The sequence below is a fragment of the Homarus americanus genome, unplaced genomic scaffold, assembly GCF_018991925.1.
Source record: "Homarus americanus isolate GMGI-L3 unplaced genomic scaffold, GMGI_Hamer_2.0 scaffold2628, whole genome shotgun sequence".
Taxonomy (NCBI): Eukaryota; Metazoa; Arthropoda; class Malacostraca; order Decapoda; family Nephropidae; genus Homarus; species Homarus americanus.
Window position 1 is genome coordinate 60001 of NW_024735063.1, and position 25434 is coordinate 85434.

Genomic DNA, 25434 nt, shown 5'->3' on the forward strand with positions numbered 1-25434 from the left:
ACCTGGCCTCCAAGCACCCCCACCTGGCCTCCAAGTACTTCAAACCTGTATATACCCTATCTCCTACCATCCTTAGCCTCCTAGCCCCCCCTCTGGCCTCCAAGGACCACACCAGGAGACCAGTAGACCCTCAGGATCAAATATTCTCAGTCATTTCTCAGCGTAATGTCCTAGGAAGTGGAGTAACTGTCTCAGGGCAGTAGCACTTGTTCCTAGCGCGCCCTTGGCTATGACTCGAGTTATCCAGGATTATCCAGTCCACTAACACAGCTACGACTGGATTAACATTAGGATTAGCCGTGGAGGAGATGGGTTAATGTTAGTGTTAATCTCTGGTTAATTTAGGAATAGATTAAGTTAAGTAAGATTAATTCTTTGGGTTAACATTGATGGAACTTGGATTAGCTATGTGAATTAATGTTAAATTCTGGATTAACATTGAAAGGATGTGGATTAAGTGAAATAGGTAATGTTAACTCATGGATTAACACTAATCAGAGATATGTTAAAACCTAACCACACACACACACACACACACACACGCACGCACACACACACACACACACACACACACACACACACGCACGCACACACACACACACACACACACACACACACACACACACACACACACACACACACACACACACACACACACACTATTTCATTAACATGAAACTCAACACAAGAAAATTAAACGTTTAACGAGAAATTGGACGAAAATGTTAACCGGACTATCGTAAAAGTGGGGATTTTTCTTTCGTTCATTTATAAAGTTTTTGTTATATATTTTAGCCAGAATTTATTTGCAGGTGTGTGTGTGTGTGTATGTATGTATGTGTATAATTGAAATGATGAAGTGAGGAAGAAAATAATGTGGACAGGAGAAAGAGAGAGGAAGTAAGAGAGAGAGAGAGAGAGAGAGAGAGAACTACCCCAATACATAACACCGACACATTAAACCTTCACTATAATGTAATTTACTCAGTGGAACAGAACACACCATTGACACCACACTGTATTTACCACACTGTATAAACCACACCGTGTATAGGCCACACCGTGTATAGGCCACACCGTGTATAGACCATGAATAGATGAATGAATATGAGAAGAGTTAATACTGAATAAAATTGTGAAGGGAAAGAGAAAGACAGACAGGGAGAGAAAGAGAGAGAGAGGGGGAGGGGGAGAGAAAGAAAGCAATATAGAAAGGGAGGAAGAGGCAATATGGGGAAAAAGCAACAAATAAAGGAAGTGAAAAGTTAAGGTGATAAAGACACGCACGCACACAAGGGAAAGAAACAGAATGAAAAAAGAGAATAAGGAAAATTATGATAAATATGGGAGATGGTAAGGTGGGAATTATTATTATTATTATTATTATTATTATTATTATTATTATTATTATTATTATTATTATTATTATTATTATTGCTGTTTTTATTATTATTGTTGTTGTTGTTGTTGTTGTTGTTGCCTTAGTATATCGCATATCTCGGCGTATACCCGTTATAGTCCACCTTAGGAGCAGTATAACACTCAGTATAGCAGTATATCCCCCCCAGGGTTATGTAGCATATATCCCGGCGTGTACCATCAAACCTCATACTATAGACAGATGGAAATATGCCAGGGAGTATAGCGTATATTTGGTATATCCTTCAGTGGACGCCTGGTATCTATCATAATAGTCTGTTTATGGGGAATATACCTGTTCATACCTCTTTCTATCCCTCCTTCTCATCCTATTCCTCTTGCCCCTCCTCCCCCTCTTCCTCCTCCTTCCCTCCTCCTTCCCTCCTCCTCTCATGGTACGGTACATATCTCCGCACATTCCCGTCAGCGTCCCCTCCGGGTATAGTCCATCACTACAACAAGCCTGACAAGCAAAAGGGTTAGGTGGGGTGTGGGGTAGGTGGGTGTTGGGTGGGTGGTGGGGTAGGTGGGTAGGTGGGTGGGAGGGGTGGGGTGGGTAGGTAGGGTGTGGTAGTAGGGGTGGGTAGGATAGGTAGCTCGAACTACTGACACTCCCCAGCGCCAATAGAACGCAGCTTCCCTTGACAACTCCAATACACCCAGGCTCTCCTCACACTAATATACACCCGCCTACACTGTCCACCACCGCGCCCTAAATTCTGGAACCAGGGAATGGGAGAGGTGGAGGAGGGCGGAGGAGAGGGAGGGAAGGAGGAAGAGGAAGAGTTGGGACGAGGGGTAAGGAGGGGTGATGGTGGTGGTGACACAATAGGAAAAGAGGGGGAATTAGTTTAAGGGGTTAAGGGGGGATGCTTAAGGGTTAGAACGAATAGGGAGGGGTTAAAAGCCCTTAGAATAGTTATTATGAGTAGATTACGGGAGCTTGAAGGGGATTTAGAGTTCTTAAGGGGACCTAATCGTAATGTCTGACTGATTTAAGGGTGATTAAACACGGCAATGAAATAAACATGAATATGATAAAAAAATAAATAAAAAATATAAATAACACGACAAAAAAACATAAAAATACAATAATACTAAAACACTAAACACGACAAAAACAACAAAATATAAAAACAAAAAACAGACAAAAACAGAGACGAAATACCCAATATACTGTAAATAACGCATATGTGGGGGGTGAGTGAATAGACGTGGGTGGGGAGGGGCATAAACACAACAGCTGATCACCCATTCCCACCACGTCCTCCTCCTCCCAACAGCTGATGAACCCTCCCACCCTCAGGCCAACAGCTGATCACCCCTTCCCCCACCCTCCCAACAGCTGATGAACCCCACCCACCCCCAGGCCAACAGCTGATCACCCCTTCCCCACCTCCCAACAGCTGATGAACCTCCCACCCCCAGGCCACAGCGATCACCCCTTCCCCACCCCCTCCCAACAGCTGATGAACCCCTGTCACCCCAGGCCAACAGCTGATCACCCCTTCCCCCACCCCCTCCCAACAGCTGATGAACCCCTGTCACCCCAGGCCAACAGCTGATCACCCCTTCCCCCACCCTCTCCCAACAGCTGATGAACCCCTCCCACCCCAGGCCAACAGCTGATCACCCTTCCCCCACCACGTCACTCCCAACAGCTGATGAACCCCTCCCACCCCAGGCCAACAGCGATCACCCATTCCCCCAACGTCCTCCCCACAGCTGATGAAGCCTCCCACCATCAGGCCAACAGCTGATCACCCTTCCACCCCCTCCAACAGCTGATGAACCCCTGTCACCCCCAGGCCAACAGCCACCCCTTCCCCACCCCCTCCCAACAGCTGATGAACCCCCTGTCACCCCCAGGCCAACAGCTGATCACCCCTTCCCCACCCCCTCCCCCAGCTGATGAACCCCTCCCACCCCCAGGCCAACAGCTGATCACCCTTCCCCCACCACGTCCCCTCCCCAACAGCTGATGAACCCTCCCACCCCCAGGCCAACAGCTGATCACCCATTCCCCACCACGTCCTCCCCACAGCTGATGAAGCCTCCCACCATCAGGCCAACAGCTGATCACCCTTTCCCCCACCCCCTCCCAACAGCTGATGAACCCCTCCCACCCCCAGGCCAACAGCTGATCACCCTTCCCCCCACGTCACACCCTCCCAACAGCTGATGAACCTCCCACCCCAGGCCAACAGCTGATCACCCCTTCCCCCACCCCCCCTCCCAACCGCTGATCCATGGAGGACAATAACAGGGAGTGGATGGCATGGAGGAGCTCATGGAGGGAAAGAGTGAGGAAATGGCCGTGTCTACCTGTATGTATGATGATATGTGTCCATGGTGTGGTGTGAGAGGGAGAGAGAGGGAGGAGAGGGAGAGAGAGGAGAGAGGAGAGAGAGGGAGAGATAGAATGTGTGTGTGTGTTCGTTCGTCCGTCCATCCTGATGTACAAGGCGATTGCGTGTTTCCCTAATGACCCTCTGCCTTACCATACCTCCCTCCTCCCTTCCCTCCCTCCCTCCCTCCCTCCCTCCTCCCACTTCCCCCTCCCCTTCCCCTCACTCTCTCCATCCTTAGTTAATTTTATACAATTATCATTTTAATAATAATAATAATAATAATAATAATAATAATAATAATAACGTTACCTTTCATCACCTTCAATTATACCATTAAAATCAATTCTCAGTGACGAACACACACGCACACACACACACACACGCACGCACACACACACACCTCACACACACACACACGTCCATCCATTTATCAAGCAAACAGACGACTTCCTTGATAACGCAACGCCCACCGGCACTCAGACGAGACACCTATTGTCCGCTTTAAGCACTCTTACCACCACTACCACCAGGCACTACCCCACCACTACCACCAAACCAGGCACTACCACCACCACCATCAACCCAAACCAGGCACTACACCACCACCAGGCACTACCACCACCACCATCACCCCAACCAGGCACTACCAACCCACCACCACCCCAACCAGGCACTACCACCACCAGGCACTACCACCACCACCACCCCAACCAGGCACTACCACACCACCACACCCCAACCAGGCACTACCACCACTACCACCCCAACCAGGCACTACCACCCCAACTACACCCCAACCAGGCACTACCACCACTAGGCACTACCACCACTACCACCCCAACCAGGCACTACCACCACTACCACCCCAAACCAGGCACTACAGCCACTACCACCCCAACCAGGCACTACCACCACTACACCCCAACCAGGCACTACCACCACCAGGCACTACCACCACTACCAATTCAACCAGGCACTACCACCACCCACACCCCAACCAGGCACTACCCACCACTAGGCACTACCACCACTACCAATCCCAACCAGGCACTACCACCACTACAATCCCAACCAGGCACTACCACCACCTGGCACTACCACCACTACACCCCAACCAGGCACTACCACCACTACCACCCCAACCAGGCACTACCACCACCAGGCACTACCACCACTCACCCCAACCAGGCACTACCACCACTACCAATCTCCAACCAGGCACTACCACCACCATCACCCCTACCAGGCACTCACCACCACCAGGCACTACCACCACTACCACCCCAACCAGGCACTACCACCACCATCACCCCTACCAGGCACCAACACCACCACTACCACCCCAACCAGGCACTACCACCACCAACACCCCAACCAGGCACTCACCACCACCATCACCCCCTACCAGGCACCACCACCCACCAGGCACTACCACCACTACCACCCCAACCAGGCACTACCACCACCATCACCCTACCAGGCACTACCACCACTACCACCCCAGCGAACACCACCACTACCACCCCAACCAGGCACTACCACCCCAACCAGGCACTACCACCAGGCACTACCACCACCATCACCCTACCAGGCACTACCACCACCACCCCTACCAGGCACTACCACCACCACAACCACCCCTAGGCCCTAACTGGCACTATTACTACCACCATAAGCCACTACCACTACTACCACCACCGTCCTATGGTTCACAATAAGAGAAGGTCACACATGCTTAGTGGACCATTAGAAACAGAGTGGATACAACTCACTATAAAATGAGTCTTCAGTACACAAGGAGGTACTGTACTCGACCCCTTCACTCAATCAACTGTAAAGTAGGGTGCTATGAGACAACACCACTCGTGAGGGGGGGTGAAGGGAGTGTAAAGGAGAGAGAAGAGAGAGTAGGGGGTTAAGGGAGGGAGAGAAAGGGAGAGAGGGCTGATAAGGGAGAGAAAAGTTAGGGAGAATAAAAAGAGGGAGAAAGGGTGAAGGAGAGTCTAAAGCATGTTATTAACACCTTACTGTGAGCTTCTACCTTTATGACGTCATAACCTCCCTCTGAAGGTGCGCCTCACACACACACACACACACACACACACACACACCATCTGTGAGGGAATTACTACACTACATCAGGCCCCTCATACACCATCTGTGAGGGATTACTACACCACATCAGGCCCTCATACACCATCTGTGGGGAATTACACCACATAGGCCCCTCATACACCATCTGTGAGGGAATACTACACACATCAGGCCCTCATACCATCTGTGAGGAATTACTACACCACATCAGGCCCCTCATCATCTGTGAGGAGTACTACCACATCAGGCCCCTCATACACCATCTGTGAGGAATTACTACACCACATCAGGCCCTCATACACCATCTGTGAGGGATTACTACACACATCAGGCCCCTCACACATCTGTGGGGAATTACTACACCACATCAGGCCCCTCATACACCATCTGTGGGGAATTACTACACCACATCAGGCCCCTCACACCATCTGTGAGGGAATTACTACACCACATCAGGCCCTCTATACACCATCTGTGAGGAATTACTACACCACATCAGGCCCTCACACCATGTAGGGAATTACTACACCACATCAGGCCCCTCATACATCATCTGTGAGGGAATTACCACCACATCAGGCCCTCATACACCACCTGTGAGGGAATTACTACACCACATCAGGCCCTCATACACCATCTGTGAAATTACTACCACATCAGGCCCTCATACACCACCTGGGGAATTACTACACCACATCAGGCCCTCATACACCATCTGTGAGTACTACACCACATCAGGCCCTCACACACCACCTGTAGAATTACTACCCACATCAGGCCCCTCGTACACCATCTGTGAGAATTACTACACCACATCAGGCCCCTCATACACCATCTGTGAGGGTTACTACACCACATCAGGCCCTCATACACCATCTGGAGGGAATTACTACACCATCAGGCCCTCATGCATCATCTGTGAGGTACTACCACATCAGGCCCTCATACACCACCTGTGAGATTACTACACCACATCAGGCCCTCATACACCATCTGTGGAATTACTACTACATCAGGCCCTCATAACACCATCTGTGAGGAATTACTACCACATCAGGCCCTCATAACGCCATCTGTAAGGGGTTACTACACTACGTGTCTGCTGTTCAACACCTCAGCTCACATGATCTACGTGTGTAAACATTAATCTGTATGTTCACTGTATGTTCCTTCACCTTTCTCTAATGAAGGCTTTTGTTAAACCACCAATGTGTAATAAGTCATTTATGTCCAATGTATATTTTCAGTCTTCGGGCTGCAGAACTTTTTCAATAAACCGTTTATTATTATTATTATTATTATTATTATTTCACACACACACACACACACACACACATACACACACATATACATACATACACACACACATAAACAAACACACACACACACACACACACACACACCCACCCACACACCCACCCACCCACACCACCCACACCCACCCCACCCACCCACCCACCACCCACCACCCACCCACCCCACACCCACATACACATTAAAGGTAGGCACATATAATATGTTTTCATGTAAATAATAGATTTAACTCTACTTAAAACTTTCCGATTAACTCTACTGAGAATATGAAAACTTCAGTAACACTAACTACCCTGTAGGCGATTCTGTCTCTCTGACTCTACGTGGGTGACTCTGACTCTCTGACTCGTGGGTGACTCTGACTCTCTGACTCTACGTGGGTGACTCTGACTCTATCTCACGTGGGTGACTCTGACTCTCTGACTCTACGTGGGTGTCTGACTCGTGGGTGACTCTGACTCTACGTGAAATTTGTGAGCTAACTCTATCTTGCGGTATTGGTTAGGTTAAAGTGCTCCTCCGACACAGCTGTGGTGAAGATTATATGAGGTGGACCATGGTTGGCTCTCTCTCTCTCTCTCTCTCTCTCTCTCTTTTCTCTCTCTCTCTTTCTCTATCTCTGTCCATTCCCCCCTCCTCCTTCCCCTTGTTTTCTTCTTTCTTTCTTCCTCCTCTTTTTCTCTCTCCTATCCCTCCCTCCTTCCCCCTCCATTTCCCAAACTTTCACCTCCCTCCCTCTCTTCCTCCTCTCTTTTTCCTCTCCGTCACTCCCTTCTTTCTTCCCCCCCTCTCCATTTCCCATTTTTCATCACCCTCCCTCTTCCTCTCTCCCTCCTTCCATCCCTCTCTCCTTCCCTCTCCCCTCTCTCCTCTCCTTTCCCTCTCTCCTCCCTCCTCCTGGCAGAATGGAACGCTTACACACCCTTACCACCTGTCAATTGGTTACCTGCCTCTGTTATCTCTCCCTTCCTTCCTTCCTTCCTTTCTTCCTTTCTTCCTTCCTCCCTTTCCTCCTCCCTCCCTCCCTCCCTCCCTCCCTTCCTTCCTTCGTTCCTTCCTTCCTTCCTTCCTTCCTTCCTTCCTTCCTTATTCTTTTAACCGCTGTGATGTCATTGTTGACCATTGTGACGCTCTCTTGCCCATACCTCCATCACGTTTGTCAATATACAAGAAAAACACTCATGTGGGAGAGAGAAGAGGGAGAAGGAGAGGAAGGAGGAAAGGAAACGAGGGGAGAGATACTGTCATGAAAGAGAGAGAGAGTGAGGTAATGGAGAGGGATGGAGAGGGAGGAGAGACAAAGTAAGAGAGGGAGAAGCAGGAGGGAGAGCAAGGAAGGGAGAGTAAGGAAGAGAAAAGGATTAGTTAGAGGGAGGAGGAGGGAAGGAGAAAGTGAGTAGAAAAGGAAGATGGATGAAGAAGAATGTGGAAGGAGAGAGAGAAAAATAAAGATAGAGAAAATATGAAGAAAGGAGGATAATGAAGAAATAAATTAATAAATAGAGAGAAGGAAGATAATGAGGAAGAAGGAGAGAGAAGGAGAGAGAGAGGGAGCAAGGAGATAACACCACCACCACCACCACAGGAAGGGTGTAATGACCTTCTCCCCGCCCTCATCTCTACGAAAATCAAAATACTAATTGAATTCATCTGCCAGAACAGTATTTTCTTGTTATTCCTGAAGTAAACTAACAAGGTTTACTCCCCCCCTACCCCTCTAAAAAGGTAAACAATACACAAACAACAGTAGGCACCTCGTACTTCCGTCAGAGATATCGTAAACAAACAACATTCGTATTTGCATTATTTTTCTTCAGATGCCTTCAACAATTTAAATAGTTATAATTCTGAGATTTATTATAGAGTAAGATTTTAAAAGTAAATTTTATACTTTGTAAATCACGTGAAATGTGTTTTTTTTAAAGTTGTTTATTGAAGTTGAAACAATTGTTAGCCTGTGTGAACGGGGAAACAAGAGAGCAGCGTAATGGCGTCCCGCATGTGTTTATGTTATTAACTGTAATAGCGACGGCGCGTCTCAGACTCACCACCCGTTGTGTCCAGACGTTCTCTCTCTCTCTCTCTCTCTCTCTCTCTCGTGACGCCTCCACTTACCTACTTATCTCAATGGTCATGGGACAAGATGGGACCACTGCCTCGACGCCTCTTCATTGACCAAGAAATCATTCACTAAATTCACTTACTCGGGAGCACTAGCTGATACAATAAGCTGATTTTAATATCCTCTAAGCTGATTTTAACGTCCATTAAGCTGATTTTAACATCTTATAAGCTGGTTGTAGCGTCTTGGATAGACTGACAGACAGACAGACAGACAGATAATTTATGCATGTGAATATTCACATGCATTCAGCACCTCCACAGCATTATGACGTCACTGATACCATCCCACAACATCATGACGTCATTGTTACCATAGCTACACAGATCCTCTCCCCGGAAAGCTTGAACTACTTATGTTTTATATACGATTATAAGCTAATTACACTTAAGCAGTATTACCAATAACTTCACTCTAAACCAACAGGATAAGGATTGGTTTTAATCTTCTTTCAGTAATACCGTTGATCTGGTAACAGTTACAGTAAAGAATTATATAGATCCAGTTCGAATAGAGGATAAATTAAATACATCTTAATGGCTTTTACAGCGTCCATTTTGGTGATAGTTTGTTATTTTTAGATTTTGTTTTGATCCCCTGAACCCTCCTCCCCACCGGAATATCAACAAGTTCTCGCCAGAAGTTACAATTTCATTTAGGAAAGGAACGGAACCAGTGTTAAACAGAGGTGAACAGTGGTGAACAGTGCTTAAGTCAGTAAAACAACTCAACAGTAACAGTCATACCCAAGTTAACCTTCACGGAGGTCCCAGGTCCCAGTGATAACGGCCCGTGAGACCCAACAACCAGCGATGTGTTAATCCGTCTACGATAGGAAGGCCTGGAACCACACCTCACTCATATAACACCATCTGTGAGGAGTTACTACACCACGTGAGGTCCCTCCTAACACCATCTGGGAGGGAGTTACTACACTACGAGTTTGCTGTTCAACACCTACATTAACCTGTATGTTCACTGTATGTTCCTTACCTTTCTCTAATGAAGGCTTTGTTAAACCACCAATATATGTAATAAGTCATTTATGTCCAATGTATATTTCCAGCCTTCGGGCTGCAGAACTTTCAATAAACCGTTAATTATTATTATTATTATTTATTATTATATTTATTTTTATTATTATTATTCATACATAACTGTATATACGTAAGGGGTGAGGCAGGTGAGAACTTCCTGACCTGTAACTATGTATAAAGAAACAGAAGCGTCCTTGTGTGTGTGTGTGTGTCTGTCTCTGAATATACTTTTGTCTTTGTGTATGTCTATCTGTGTGTATGTGTGTTTGTGTATGAATATGTGAATATATCTATCTCTCTATGTCTGTGTTTGTGTCTGTGTGTAGGTGTGTGTCTGTGTATGTGTCTGCATGTGCGTATCTATATCTGTGTGTGTGTGTGTGTGTGTGTGTGTATATGTGTCTTTCTGTATGTGTCTGCATGTGCGTATCTATATCTGTGTGTGTGTGTGTGTGTGTGTGTGTGTGTGTGTGTGTGTGTGTGTGTATATGTGTCTTTCTGTGTATGTGTCTGCATGTGCGTATCTATATCTGTGTGTGTGTGTGTGTGTGTGTGTGTGTGTGTGTGTGTGTGTGTATATGTGTCTTTCTGTGTATGTGTCTGCATGTGCGTATCTATATCTGTGTGTGTGTGTGTGTGTGTGTGTGTGTGTGTGTGTGTGTGTGTGTATGTGTGTCTTTCTGTGTATGTGTCTGCATGTGCGTATCTATATCTGTGTGTGTATAATAATAATAATAATAATAATTAACGGTTTATTGAAAAAGTTCTGCAGCCCGAAGGCTGAAAATATACATTGGACATAAATGACTTATTACATACATTGGTGGTTTAACAAAAGCCTTCATTAGAGAAAGGTAAAGGAACATACAGTGAACATACAGATTAATGTAGGTGTTGAACAGCAAACTCGTAGTGTAGTAACTCCCTCCAGATGGTGTTAGGAGGAACTCACATGGTGTAGTAGTTCCCTCACAGATGGTGTTATGAGGGGCCTCACGTGGTGTAGTAATTCCCTCACAGATGGTGTTATGAGGGCCTCACGTGGTGTAGTACTCCCCTCACAGATGGTGTTATAGGGGACATCGTGGTGTAGTAATTCCCTCACAGATGGTGTTATGAGGACCTCACGTGGTGTAGTAATTCCCTCACAGATGGTGTTATGAGGGACCTCACGTGGTGTAGTAATTCCTCACAGATGGTGTTATGAGGGCCTGACGTGGTGTAGTAATTCCCTCACAGATGGTGTTATGAGGGGCCTCACGTGGTGTAGTAATTCCTCACAGATGGTGTTATGAGGGGCCTCACGTGGTGTAGTAATTCCCTCACAGATGGTGTTATGAGGGGCCTCACGTGGTGTAGTAACTCCCTCACAGATGGTGTTATGAGGGACATCACGTGGTGTAGTAATTCCTCACAGATGGTGTTATGAGGACCTCACGTGGTGTAGTAATTCCCTCTAGATGGTGTTATGAGGGACCTCACGTGGTGTAGTAATCCCTCACAGATGGTGTTATGAGGGGCCTGACGTGGTGTGTGAATTCCCTCACAGATGGTGTTATGAGGGGCCTCGTGGTGTAGTAATTCCTCACAGATGGTGTTATGAGGGCCTCGTGGTGTAGTAATTCCCTCACAGATGGTGTTATGAGGGCCTCGTGGTGTAGTAATTCCTCACAGATGGTGTTATGAGGGACCTCGTGGTGTAGTAATTCCTCACAGATGGTGTTATGAGGGACCTCACGTGGTGTAGTAACTTCCTCACAGATGGTGTTAAGGGGCCTGACGTGGTGTAGTAATTCCCTCACAGATGGTGTTATGAGGGACCTCACGTGGTGTAGTAATTCCCTCACAGATGGTGTTATGAGGGACCTCACGTGGTGTAGTAACTCCCTCACAGATGGTGTTATGAGGGCCTCACGTGTGTAATAATTCCTCACAGATGGTGTATAGGGACCTCACGTGGTGTAGTAATTCCCTCACAGATGGTGTTATGAGGGACCTCGTGGTGTAGTAACTCCCTCACAGATGGTGTTATGGGGACCTCACGTGGTGTAGTAATTCCCCCTCACAGATGGTGTTATAGGGGCCTGACGTGGTGTAGTAATTCCCTCACAGATGGTGTTATGAGGCCTCACGTGGTGTAGTAATTCCCTCACAGATGGTGTTGTAAGCTCACGTGTGGTGTGCGTGTGTGTGTGTATATGTGTCTGTCTGTGTATTTGTCTGCATGTGCGTATCTATATCTGTGTGTGTGTGTGTGTCTGTGTATGTGTCATGTGCGTATCTATATCTGTGTGTGTGTGTGTGTGTCTGTGTATGTGTCTGCATGTGTGTATCTATATCTGTGTGTGTGTGTGTGTGTGTGTGTGTGTCTGTGTATGTGTCTGCATGTGCGTATCTATATCTGTGTGTGTGTGTGTGTGTGTGTGTGTGTGTCTGTGTATGTGTCTGCATGTGCGTATCTATATCTGTGTGTGTGTGTGTACAGTCGTCGCCCACACCAGCCCATCTACAGGCCTAAATTTACGATGGCGTATATGCAAGTGTGGCCAATTGTGTTTATTTTTTCCTCCCTCTCTCTTCCCAGCTGGACATTAAATCCAATTTTCTGCATCAGTGACACTCCCCCCCTCCCTCCCCACCTCTCCCTCCCCACCTCCCTCCTCCACCTCTACCCTCCTCCACCTCTCCCTACTCCTCCCTCAAAAAAAAGTTAAACAGAAATAAAAAATATAAAATTGAAAGGATCGTTCATCTCTGAGTTATATAACGTGATGGTATTGTTATTTGTATGGTTAAGAGGAGAAGGTTGGCTTGGCTTGGGTTAGGTTAGGTTCAAAAGGAAGATCTCCTCACTCACTTAGGTCAGTATCATGATATAATGTTAGGTCAGTATCATGATATAATGTTAGGTCAGTATCATGAAGAGTGACCTGTTATCTCGCTCGACATATTGACAGACACTCACACGGTTTAACTACTCGGGAATATTTACACGAGGCGGAAAGGTTAAAAATAAAAAGATAGAAATGAAATGTATGTTAACCTAACCTAACCTAACCTAACCTAACCAAACCTAACCTAACCTAACCAAACCTAACCTAACCTAGCAAACTAACCTAACCTAACCCTAACCTAACCTAACCTAACCTAACCTAATCCTATCTCTTATTTAAAGGGTGGAACATGTGGCAGTGTCCTAGGAAGGGAGGTGGGAAAGTGAGAGAGGGGGAGAGGAAGAGTGAAAGGTGAGAGAAAGGGAAGGTGACTGTTATTGTATATGTGTTCTCTCTCCTCTCTCTCTCTCTCTCTCTCTCTCTCCTCTCTCTCTCTCTCTCACTCTCCAATAACACACCACCATCACCAACACACCATCCACCTTTCTCTAACACACTATCACCAACACACCATCACAACTTTACTATCACCAACACACTACCATCACCAACACACTACCATCACAACACCATCACCAACACACTATTCCAACAATGAGGGAGATGAGGCTTCATCTTTGATGGCATCGTTAAATGCCATATTTTTGTAGCAGGTTCTGTGGGAGATATACTGGAGGTGAGAGAGACAGAGATAGACAGAGAGACAGAGATAGACAGAGAGACAGTAGACAGAGACAGACAGACACTAAGACACTGACATAGAAATTATCTCTCCCGAAAGGCTTTACATTTATTGAGAGAGTTACCAAGAGCTAATGTACCGCTGCCATTATATCTATGAACCAATTTTAGGGGGAATATTTTTCGTGTTTCATTTGGTGGTCGAAGCATGGGTTTGTTTAAGACTGGTTTAGGTATTGAGGTATTGGTATTTAAGTGGTTTATTTGGTAGGTTTAATGTGGTTTTTTTTTTTCAAGGTGGTTTTAGTGGTTTTCATTTCATTAATTGGGTTTTGGTTAATTCGAACTATTCATAAATATGATCTTGTGATTCGAAACATTAAAAATTCTTGGTGGTTCGAACCTTATTTTTGGGGGTTGATTTTCCTCGATTTGAGATGATAGATTTCTTTATTTTGGGTCGATTTTACTGAATTTTAGAGAGGCGAGGAGAGAGAGAATAGACCTCGAGGCGTGATTCACCGCCTTAAGATTCTGAAGTCTTTCCTTAGAGATAGATTGTGTGTGTGTGTGTGTGTGTGTGTGTGTGTGTGTGTGTGTTGTCCTGTCTGTGTGGCCTTGCAAGCGTCGGACGCGATACAGTTGAGGCATCGTATTACTGACGTATTACAGTGATGAATTACACTAACTATGACGTATTACAGTGACGTATGCCAGTAACTACGACGTATTGCAGTGATAAAATACAACGAAAGTAACAACTCACAACAGATAACAAAAAATTATCATAACTCAGATAATATTAGTTAGTTTAGATATATAGATAACATATAATAAATAAGTTATCATTTTAGAGTATTGTTATGGGAATAAATGAAATGATAAGCCATCTATCCTCACTCATATGAGCTATTGCTCCCATGACAACACTAAACTTTTTAACGTGAGAAGCAATCATGGTGTATGAACTTTAGATATATAGGAGTATCTTTATAACGATATATGTGACTGATATATTGTTGAATCCTATGTCAAGTTATGGAGTTGTGTTATTGTTTGTGTATAAATAGAAAGCAGATATAGATGCTGTTAGTCATTTTATATACATGCTCTCTTGCGATCGTAAAATGGTTTTGGATATATTTTAACTTTTCACGATTATTAGTCATCTTTCTCAACTATTTTTACTATATTATTTGTTTTTTATATATAAAATGTAAACCCAGTGATGAAATAAGAACATAAAATGAGTTTGTAGTTAGTTAAGAAAACATATACTTGATCATTCGTCTGGTAAGCTGATGGGATGTTTTGTTTATGTTTCTCGTGTTCCAATAATATTTTTCCGAGCCATAACTCACGAGAAAGTTTGTGTCTTTTTTTTTATTGCTCTTTGGTTTGTTCCTGCTAAGACAGAGATATACACAAGGTCACTAACGGATTCTCGAGATAACGGACTTTCCTTATCATGTAGTCCGTTAAATGGAGGTATCACTATGTGTTTTTGTTTTTTTTTTTCCAGTTCCCCGAAGGCAGAGAGGCCACGGTATGTGCTCTACGTTTCAGAATTCAAAGTCGTTTTTTTTAACCTCACTCGTACACTAGATTTTACCTAACAAAAAAAAACTCTAAAACAATAATAACAAACGGCACAAAAGAGAAAAAAAATATATATTTCCTAAAAAAAAAATGAAAATAAACAATACCAAAAAAATTAGCCTCAAAATTCTCATATATACATTTTTTTCCTGTCATGATAAACTTTTTACCCAGTTTATGTCAGAACAGGATTTCTATACAGCTTATATATTTTATTTAAAGAACATACGAGCATTATTATTATTATTATTATTATTATTATTATTATTATTATTATTATTATTATTATTATTATTATTATTATTATTATTATTATTATTATTATTATTATTATTATTATTATTTATATAATCTCTCATTTAGAATATTCTATGGTGATTTATCTCTTCCTTTGTGAGGGAGTGTGTGGAAGAGAGTGTGTGGGAAAGTGTGTGGGAGAGTGTGTGGGGGAGAGTGTGTGGGGAGAGTGTGTGGGGGAGTGTGGAAGAGTGTGTGGGGTAGAGTGTGTGGGAGGTGTGTGGGGTGGTGGTGTGGGGAGGTGTGGGAGGTGTGCGGGGTAGAGTGTGTGGGAGTGTATGGGAGAGTGTGTGGGGTAGAGTGTGTGGGAGGTGTGTGGGGTGAGGTGTGGGAGGTGTGTGTGGGAGGGGAGAGTGTGTGGGGAGAGTGTGTGGGGTAGAGTGTGTGGGAGAGTGTGTGGGGGAGAGGCCTCATACATAAACAAGTAAGAACAATGTAATCATCATTCCCATTAAACCCGCAGTAAAGATCACCAACATAAACCGGTGTTAAACCATCACTATCTCACCAATATAAACCACTATTACCACTTTATCTTCCTCGTGAGTCACCAATACAAACTTTTGGGTGAGAGATAGAAAGAAAAACCTTACCTTTTAGATTACCATTACAGATCAGCCACTAAATTCTGTCTCCTCTGTCTCTCTCTCTCTCTCTCTCTCTCTCTCTCTCTCTCTCTATTCCCATCCTCCCCCCTTCTCCCCACCTCTTCCCCACTCCTACACCACCTTACTAAAGACACACACACACACACACACACACACACACACACACACACACACACACACACACACACATCCTTGACCACCAAAGGGTCAAGACGTACCTGGCGCTCCTCTCAGAGCAGCCAGGTCAACTGTTATGTTGGCCCATACCAACCCCCTCCCCTGAACCCTCCTCCCCACCGGAATATCAACAAGTTCTGCCAGAAGTTACTATTTCATTTGGAAAAGGAATGGAACCAGTGTTAAACAGAGGTGAACAGTGGTGAACAGTGCTTAAGTCAGTGAGAACAACTCAACAGTAACAGTGGTACCCAAGTTGACCTTCACACAGTGAGTCCCAGGTACCCAGTGATAACGTGAGACCCAACAGCCAGCGATGGAACCACACCTCACTCATATAACACCATCTGTGAGGGAATTACTACACCACGTGAGGCCCCTCATAACACCATCTGTGAAGGAGTTACTACACCACGTGAGGCCCCTCATAACACCATCTGTGAGGGAATTACTACACCACGTGAGGCCCCTCATAACACTACATCTCCAGAAGGAATTACTACACCAAGTGAGGCCCTCATAATGCACCCAGAGGGAATTACCACCACGTGAGGACTCCCTATAACACCATCTGTGAGGGAATTACTACACCACGTGAGGCCCTCATGCAACACCATCTGTGAGGGAATTACTACACTATGTGAGGCCCTCATAACACCATCTAGAAGGAATTACTACACTACGTGAGGCCTCATAACACCATCATCTGTGAGGGAATTAATACACCTGATGTGAGGCCCCTTACAACACCATCTGTGAGGGAATTACTACACCACGGGAGGCCCCCATAACACCCATCTGTGAAGGAATTCACACACCACGTGAGGCCCCTCATAACGCCATCTGTGAGGGAATTACTACACCACGAGGCCCTCATATAACACCATCTGTGAGGGAATTACTACACCACGTGAGGCCCCTCATAACACCATCTGTGAGGGAATTGATTACACCACGAGGCCCTCATAACACCATCTGTGAAGGAATTACTACACCAAGTGAGGCCCCCTCATAACACCATCTGTGAGGGAATTACTACACCACGTGTTTGCTGTTCACCTACATTAATCTGTATGTTCACTGTATGTTCCTTCACCTTTCTAATGAAGGCTTTTGTTAAACCACCAATGTATGAATGTCATTTATGTCCATGTATATTTTCAGCCTTCGGGCTGCAGAACTTTCAATAAACCGTTAATTATTATTATTATTATTATTACACACACACACCAACATCATAATATATATTTTTTGGCGTCTCTTCTCACCCCGTTCTGGTCAAAGAAATAAAGTGACAGGATTTGGTTTCCATTACACCTGGGAGAAGAGTCAGCCAGTGTCGTGAATAAAAAAAAAAAAGGAAAGAAAGAAAAGCGAGTTTGTGTTGGTTTAGTCTAGATTTATATTTTCCATTTTCTCTGGTTCTGTGCCACGGGGGATTGCCAACTAGTATATTATATTACATTTCAGCTATTATGGTCTTATTTACGGTTATGGTAGTTGATGGTGTTTGCCGCGTGTGACTCCAAAATGAATCGGCTGAACCCCCTCAGCCTCCTCCCTCCCCCACGCGCCTATGCTACCTAATCCCTCCCCCCACCCACCCTCCTCCTTTGCCACCCAGGGTCAATAATAATTAGATTTTAATTTGTTTCGAAACGTAACGGTCTAATGTGTTTCCAATTTGATTTTACCCCCCCGAATAATTATTAAATAAACGTTCCTATATATTTCAAAAGTAAGTGTGTTTGGTAATATCTATGAAGCGGTGAGCGGCTGCCATGATTTGAGAGTATTGTTTGAGTAGGAAATAGTTAATACCCGTGAAAGACAAATGAATGGTGGTTGTGGTGTACCGTGTTTACAAAGGTATGGGTATAATGTACAATACACCCGTCGTTCTCTATCTCTACCGACGTGTGTGTGTGTGTGTGTGTGTGTGTGTGTGTGTGTGTGTGTGTGTATGTGAAATAACATGTAATACGTCAGAATCAATGGGAAATGTATTTTATAAAAGAACTGTAATAGGAAGTTTGTTTTGATTATGTCTTTAGTATGGTGACTAACACACACACACACACACACACACACACACACACACACACACACACACACACTCCACCTAAACGTGACTTTTCACCTAACAGGGATAAATTCTAATCCATGATAGGCAAAAATAAACACACGGATTTATAATATTAATCCTTACCGGTAATCCCTTTAAATTAGTTGACGGCTCTTGATGCTGGATTTTTCTATTCTGTTGAGAGGGATTTGAGATGTGAGTGAATTAAAGCTTTACTGAAGTGTTTTGGGGATGTGTGTCTAGAATCTGCAGGTAGAAGTGTGCTGGATGATGATTATTAACTATGAATGTGTGTGTGTGTGTGTGTGTTGTGTGTGTGTGTGTGTGTGTGTGTGTGTGTGTTGTGTTGTGTGGTGTAGTGTGGTGTAGTGTGAATTGTGTGTGTGTGTGTGTGTGTGTGTGTGTGTGTGTGTGTGTGTGTTTTGCGAATCAGGGATCTTAACACACAGTCAAGTGTCACTTGGTGTGGAGGTCACATGGTGTGGAGGTCACATGGTGTGGAGGTCACATGGTGTGGAGGTCACATGGTGTGGAGGTCACATGGTGTGGGTCGTACAGTTGTCTTATGAGTGATAAACATTATACTGCACCTTAAGACAAGATGGTAAAGCTTATATTCTCTAATGTATTCGTGTGTGTGTGTGTGTGTGGTGTGTGTGCTTGAATTATGTAAGTGTGAATTGTAATTATTATTAGTAATAATATTATTAATGTATTATTGATATTGTGTATGTGTGTGGTGTAGTGTGGTGTGTGTGTGTGTGTGTGGTGTGGTGTGTGTGTGTGTGTGTGGCTGGTGTAGTGTGGTGTGTGTGTGTGTGTGTGTGGTCTTAGTGTGGTGTAGTGGGGTGTGTGTGTGTGTGTGTGTGTGTGTGTGTGTGTGTGTGTGTGTGTGTGTGTGTGTGTGTGTGGTGTAGTGTGTGTGTGTGGTGTGTGTGAGTGTGTGTGTGTGTGTGTGTGTGTGTGTGTGTGTGTGTGTGTGTGTGTGTGTGTGTGTGTGTGTGTGTGTTTCTTAAGACTAACGCAGATGTGTCTCGACTTTATCAGTATTTACTAAGGGAAAAAAAAAAAGCTGACCTCCTTTTAATTTCCTTGTTCGTCTGAGAGAGAGAGAGAGAGAGAGAGAGAGAGAGAGAGAGAGAGAGAGAGAGACTCAGAAACAAAGATAAAAAAAGACAGAGACAGAGAGAAAGAGAAAGAGGATCCTCACACCACTGAATATTCTCCAACACTAGAACACTCGTATCCCCTTAAACTCAATAACTCCCAGACCCAAACAATAACATATTCTATTTTACCTTATTTCTCTACCACTGACCCCTCGTGTGTTGTAATCATCCTAAGGGGACAAGCTGCTCTGTTTTTCCTCCTCCCTTTAACCCCCCTCCCCCCCTTTACCCCCCAACAACAGCCTCGACTTAAAAACAAAAAAATAGGTCCGTATTGGTGCAAACTCCCATCACCAGTCCTGGGTTTCCCGTGCTCCCTCTCCCTGCCCAAATGGCGGAGTCAATTAGTGTAAAATTCAATATGATCCACGGGGGAAAGCCACTGATGAGGGCCACATAAGAGAATACAGGCTCATAAATATCCCTCTCTAACTCTCTCTAACTCTAACTCTCTCTCTCTCTCTCTTTATATGTGATCTCCCTCCAGGCTCTCGCTCACTTCAGGGAAAAATTATCATCTCTCTATATACGTCTAATATATATATATATGCTGTGTGAAATACCCCTTTGTTTATACCCTCTAGTACCCACAGTTACCCCTTAGTGCCCACAAAAACCCCTTACACACCCCTTAGTTCTCACAAACACCCCCTTACACACCCCTTAGCGCCCACACACACCCCCTTACACACCCCTTAGTGCTCACAAACACCCCCTTACACACCCCTTAGTGCCCACACACACACAAACCCCTACAAGGTCTCTGGACAGGGCTCATGTAATCCCCAGAAAAATCCTTTTGTAAAGTTGAAGAAAGTTTTTGACAAGTCCTCTCCCCTTACCCCCTCCCCTTTGTCTTATTTATTACCCCCCTCCCTTTCACCCCTTCCCTCCTCCTCCTCCTCTCCTCCCCTTTCAATCTTCTCCCTTTCATCTCTACGTAATCCTTTTCTCACTCCTCCTTTCATCCCTCTTCCCCTCCTCCTCCTCCTCTCTCTTTTCCTTCTCTCCTTTCTTTCCTTCTTCCCTCTCTTCTCTCCCATCCTTCTTCTCCCCTCCCTCCGTATCCACTTCCCTCTAATAGTCTTCCCCTCTCCTCCCCCTCCCCTCTCCTCCCCTCCCCCTTCCCTCTCAGTCACTATGGTTCAGGACTACACGGACATAACTCCATAACTTCCCCAGAACATAACTACGTTTGTGATATTTCAATCGTCGTTGTTCCTCCTAGATAAAAAAAGGTACTCTAGTGTTGTTCATCCTAGATAGAGAAAGTGTTATAGCGTTGTTCGTCCTGGATAAAGATGTTTTAGCGTTGTTCGTCCTAGATAAAGGTATTATAGCGTTGTTCGTCCTGGATAAAGATGTTATAGCGTTGTTCGTCCTAGGTAAAGGTATTATAGCGTTGTTCGTCCTGGATAAAGATGTTTTAACGTTGTTCGTCCTGGGAATCAAATGTCAACGAATCATAAAGAATAATTTGGTGTAATTTCTAACAGTTAACTCGGGTGAACCTGCTTCAAGGCCTTGTAGAGTAACGCGCTCACACACACACACACACATGACAGCTGGTCTTTGTGTTTCTCAGACAGTCGTGTGGGATAAATTGTATTGATAGAGAGAAATAAATATTTATAAACCTCCTCTCTACCCTCCACCTCACTGCCTACCCTCCCTCTACTCCTCCTCTCCCTACTACCTCTCCTCACTACACCTCCTCCTACCCCCTCTCCATCACTCGTTAAAGGTCACTCATGAAAGACATATAATCTTATATGACCTTTGACCCTTCAGTATACGAAAGATAACAATTATATAATAGTATAGTAAATCTATATAAGGCAAGACGGCCCCCTGAATCTTGGGAAATATCTTGGGAAATATCTTGGGAAATATCTTGGGAAATATCTTGGGAAAAATCTTGGGAAAAATCTTGGGAAAAATCTTGGGAAAAATCTTGGGAAATATCTTGGGAAATATCTTGAGAAATATCTTGGGAAATATCTTGGGAAATATCTTGGGAAATATCTTTGGAAATATCTTGGGAAAAATCTTGAGAAATATCTTGGGAAATATCTTGGGAAATATCTTGGGAAATATCTTGAGAAATATCTTGGGAAATATCTTGGGAAATATCTTGGGAAATATCTTGGGAAATATCTTGGGAAACATATCATGAGGACGCTGCTTCACACGTCAACAGAAAATAAACACAGATTACCTTGTAGGGGAACCAAATTAGAAGCAATGTTATGGAGGAGAGTAAGACGGGTCACAGGGGACGTCGAGGAGAGGGAAGTGAGAGGGTGAGGGTGAGAGGGATGGTGAGAGGGTGTGAGGGAAGTGAGAGGGTGAGAGGGGAGGGTGAGAGGGAAGTGGGAGGGTGAGTGGGAAGTGGGAGGGTGAGAAGGAAGAAGGAGGGTGAGAGGGACTTCGAGGAGAGGGATGTAAAGAAAGAGGGTGAAGGGAGAGAGAGAGTAAGAGGGAGAGAGAGAGAGAGAGAGAGAGAGAGAGAAGGAATCATCATTCAGCGTCACAAGGATACTGAGAAGGATGGATGGGTCGTGATAGATGAAGGATGCTAACTGTGGATGATTCTCTCTCCACAAAAATAATCACCATCAACCAAAAAAAAAAAAAAAAAAACACTTAAAAACTCCCACACTAAAAACAACAGACAAACGAAGAGCCAGAATAACAAACAAGATTTATGAAATAACATGAACGACCAAAAGGGAAATAAACAAAAAGAGAGAATGATTAAAGGTGAATAGAAGAATATGACAACAGAGAAGGGGTGGGGTGGTAGGGGAGAGTTCAATGGTCAATATCAAACACTGTAGCACAGAAACAGGGGTAGGGTGTGTTAGGTAGGTGTGTTAGGTAGGTGTGTGTGTTAGGTAGGGGTGTGTGTTGGGGGTAGGGGTGTGTTAGGTGTGGGGTGTGTTAGTAGGTGTGTTAGGGGTAAAGCAGGGGTAGGTGTGCAGGTAGGGGTGTGTTAGGTGTGTGTGGGGTGGGTGTGTTAGGTGTGTAGGTGGGGTGTGTTGGGGTAGGTGTGTTAGGTAGGGGTGTGTTGGGGTAGGGTGTGTTAGTAGGGTGTGTTAGTAGGTGTGTTAGGTAGGTGTGTTAGGTAGGGGTGTGCAGGGGTAGGGTGTGTGTTAGGTAGGTGTGTGTTAGGTAGGGAAGTAGTAGGTGTGTTAGGTAGGGTGTGTTAGTAGGGTGTGTTAGGTAGGGTGTGTTAGGGTAGGGTGTGTGTTAGGTAGGGTGTGTTGTGTAGGAGTGTGTTAGTAGGGCAAGTGTTAGGTAGGGTGTGTTAGGTAGGGTGTGTTAGGTAGGGTGTGTTAGATAGGGTGTGTTAGGTAGGGTGTGTTAGGTAGGGTGTGTTAGGTAGGGTGTGTTAGGTAGGGTGTGTTAGGTAGAGTGTGTTTATCCCTCACTACCAGCTGTTTCTCTCACTACTTGGTAATTCCCTCATAACAAACCTTCCTCCACACATGATTGGAGACTCTCACCTGTGTTATCGTATCAGTAATTACAGGTAACGATACGTGTTTGTTTTTGTTTGTTTTTTTCAACCCCGACATACATACATACATACATACATGCAATACATACATACATACATACATACATACATCATACATACATATTTTCTCAGTATTTTTAGAGCAAATCAATACTTTTTAATACTTTGTCTCTCGTGTGTGTGTGTGTGTGTGTGTGTGTGTGTGTGTGTGTGTGTGCAGAGAGACAGAAAAACAGATAAACAAGGACTAATCTATATAAGGAGTGGACAGAGAGGGACAGATAGACTAGACAGATAAACAGACAGACAGGTGAAAACTTACCTCTGTGGGCGAGGCAGCAGAGAGCCAGCACCAGCAGGTACTTGGCGGCGGCACTGTTGGCAGCCATGTCCCATAACCTCTCGAGACTGTGATGGCTGCACCTGCTGCTGTTACTCCTGCTGCTGTTCTGTGTGTAGCAGCAGCTGTTCTGTGTGTAGCAGCTGCTGTTCTTGTTGTTTCTTCCGCTGCACTGTTGTTTCAGGGAGAATTAACCCCCCCCCCTAGGGAGTCTTGTTTCTCCTCTTTCCCTCCTCCTGTCTCTTCTTCTTCTTCTCCTTCTTCTTCTTCTCTTCCTCTTCTTTCACCCTCACCTGGCTCTCCTTAATTAACACAGTCTCTAGGTGTGACCCCCAGCAGGTAGGTCATCAGGTCATCACGCACACATACAGACACACACCTCCGCCTCCTGTGTTGCTCTGATCTCACCTGAAAATTTTGAAGAAACTTTTACTACGTTTTTCTTTTCTTTTTTTTTTAGTTAAGGTAAATGTTTTTATTTTATTTTATTTTTGTTTATTTTTTTTTATCTTTTGATTAATCTTTCAGTAATTATTTTTGTTAAACTTTTAATGTTCATAATTTGTTCAATGTTTTTAATAATTTTTTTTTGTTTTTTATTTATTTTTGTCTCAAGTTGAAATATTTTCCAAAAGCTTCTAGTCCAACCTCGGTCTGTCTCTGGCACTAATAACGTACAGGTGTGCCAGGTGCCAGCCCACAGTGCCTCACAGGTGACCGTAAGTGCCACCGTCCACGAATATATATATACTAATACCTAACCTGTGTTGAATCACCTTTATAACTCTTTGTCATTTAGGGAACAATTTCACCGTATAATTATTAAACGATACGATAATTTCTGGGTCATCTCCCGCCATCTTGTTACCCCCTGAGACCCAATATCCACACGGGGGATGATTTTTCGAACCCTCACCAAGTATTGTGAACCCTGAGTGTTTGAGTTGAATTGAGGGATATTCGAAGCTATGACTCCCCGGAGAGTGAACTAATTGAATCCCGACGAGTGAACTAATTGAATCCCGACGAGTGAACCAATTTAACCCTGACACCGAATCTGAACAGGAATCCACTGAGCTCCCGGACGAGCGGAACCACACCGAATCCCGACGAGTGAACCAATTTAACCCCGGAGAGTGAACCAACTGAATCCCGAATAGTGATCTAATTGAGCCCCGACGAGTGAACCAATTTAACCCCGAAGAGTGAACCAATTGAACCACATCTTTGGTTCTTTACTGTAAGTCTACTGGCTGATCTGATTCATACTACCGAACCATCGAACCCTTTATAGAGAGAACGAAACCTCTAACCCTAGAACCTTCCCCTTATGAATATAACGAAGGTACAGAAATGCCACCATCATCATCATCATCATCATCATCATCATTATCAAAGAGTCTCGTCCAATTAGCTCTCACCAAAACCATGCACCAGTTACTAAGCGCCTTAAGGCCTGCTATCACCCCCACCCCCCACCACCATCCCCACCACACCACCCCCACCACCACTACCACCCCACCACCCCCTACCACCCTCACCCCCACCACCACTACTTAAAAACTATTCCCTCCTCGTGTTTAACTCTCTGCGTACTTAAGCTACCATCATTATATCTCCACGGAGCCTTATTACAGCGCCTGGTCTTCTCCTGCCTCTGATCTCTGTAAAACTTAGAAATTACGAATGATTTTAAATTCTTCTGTAACCATATTTGACTTAC

The 25434-nt window shown here is 44.7% G+C and overlaps 1 protein-coding gene across 1 annotated transcript in view; it reads right to left on the reverse strand.

Annotated features, from left to right (window-relative positions):
• The window catches only part of LOC121870779, a 55122-nt gene that overhangs the window by 17232 nt on the left and 12456 nt on the right, over positions 1-25434 (reverse strand). Inside the window, exon 2 of the mRNA XM_042372734.1 lies at positions 23694-24119. Coding sequence (XP_042228668.1) covers positions 23694-23760 — 67 coding nt within the window. The 5' untranslated portion in view covers positions 23761-24119. The remainder of the gene's footprint in view (positions 1-23693; positions 24120-25434) is intronic.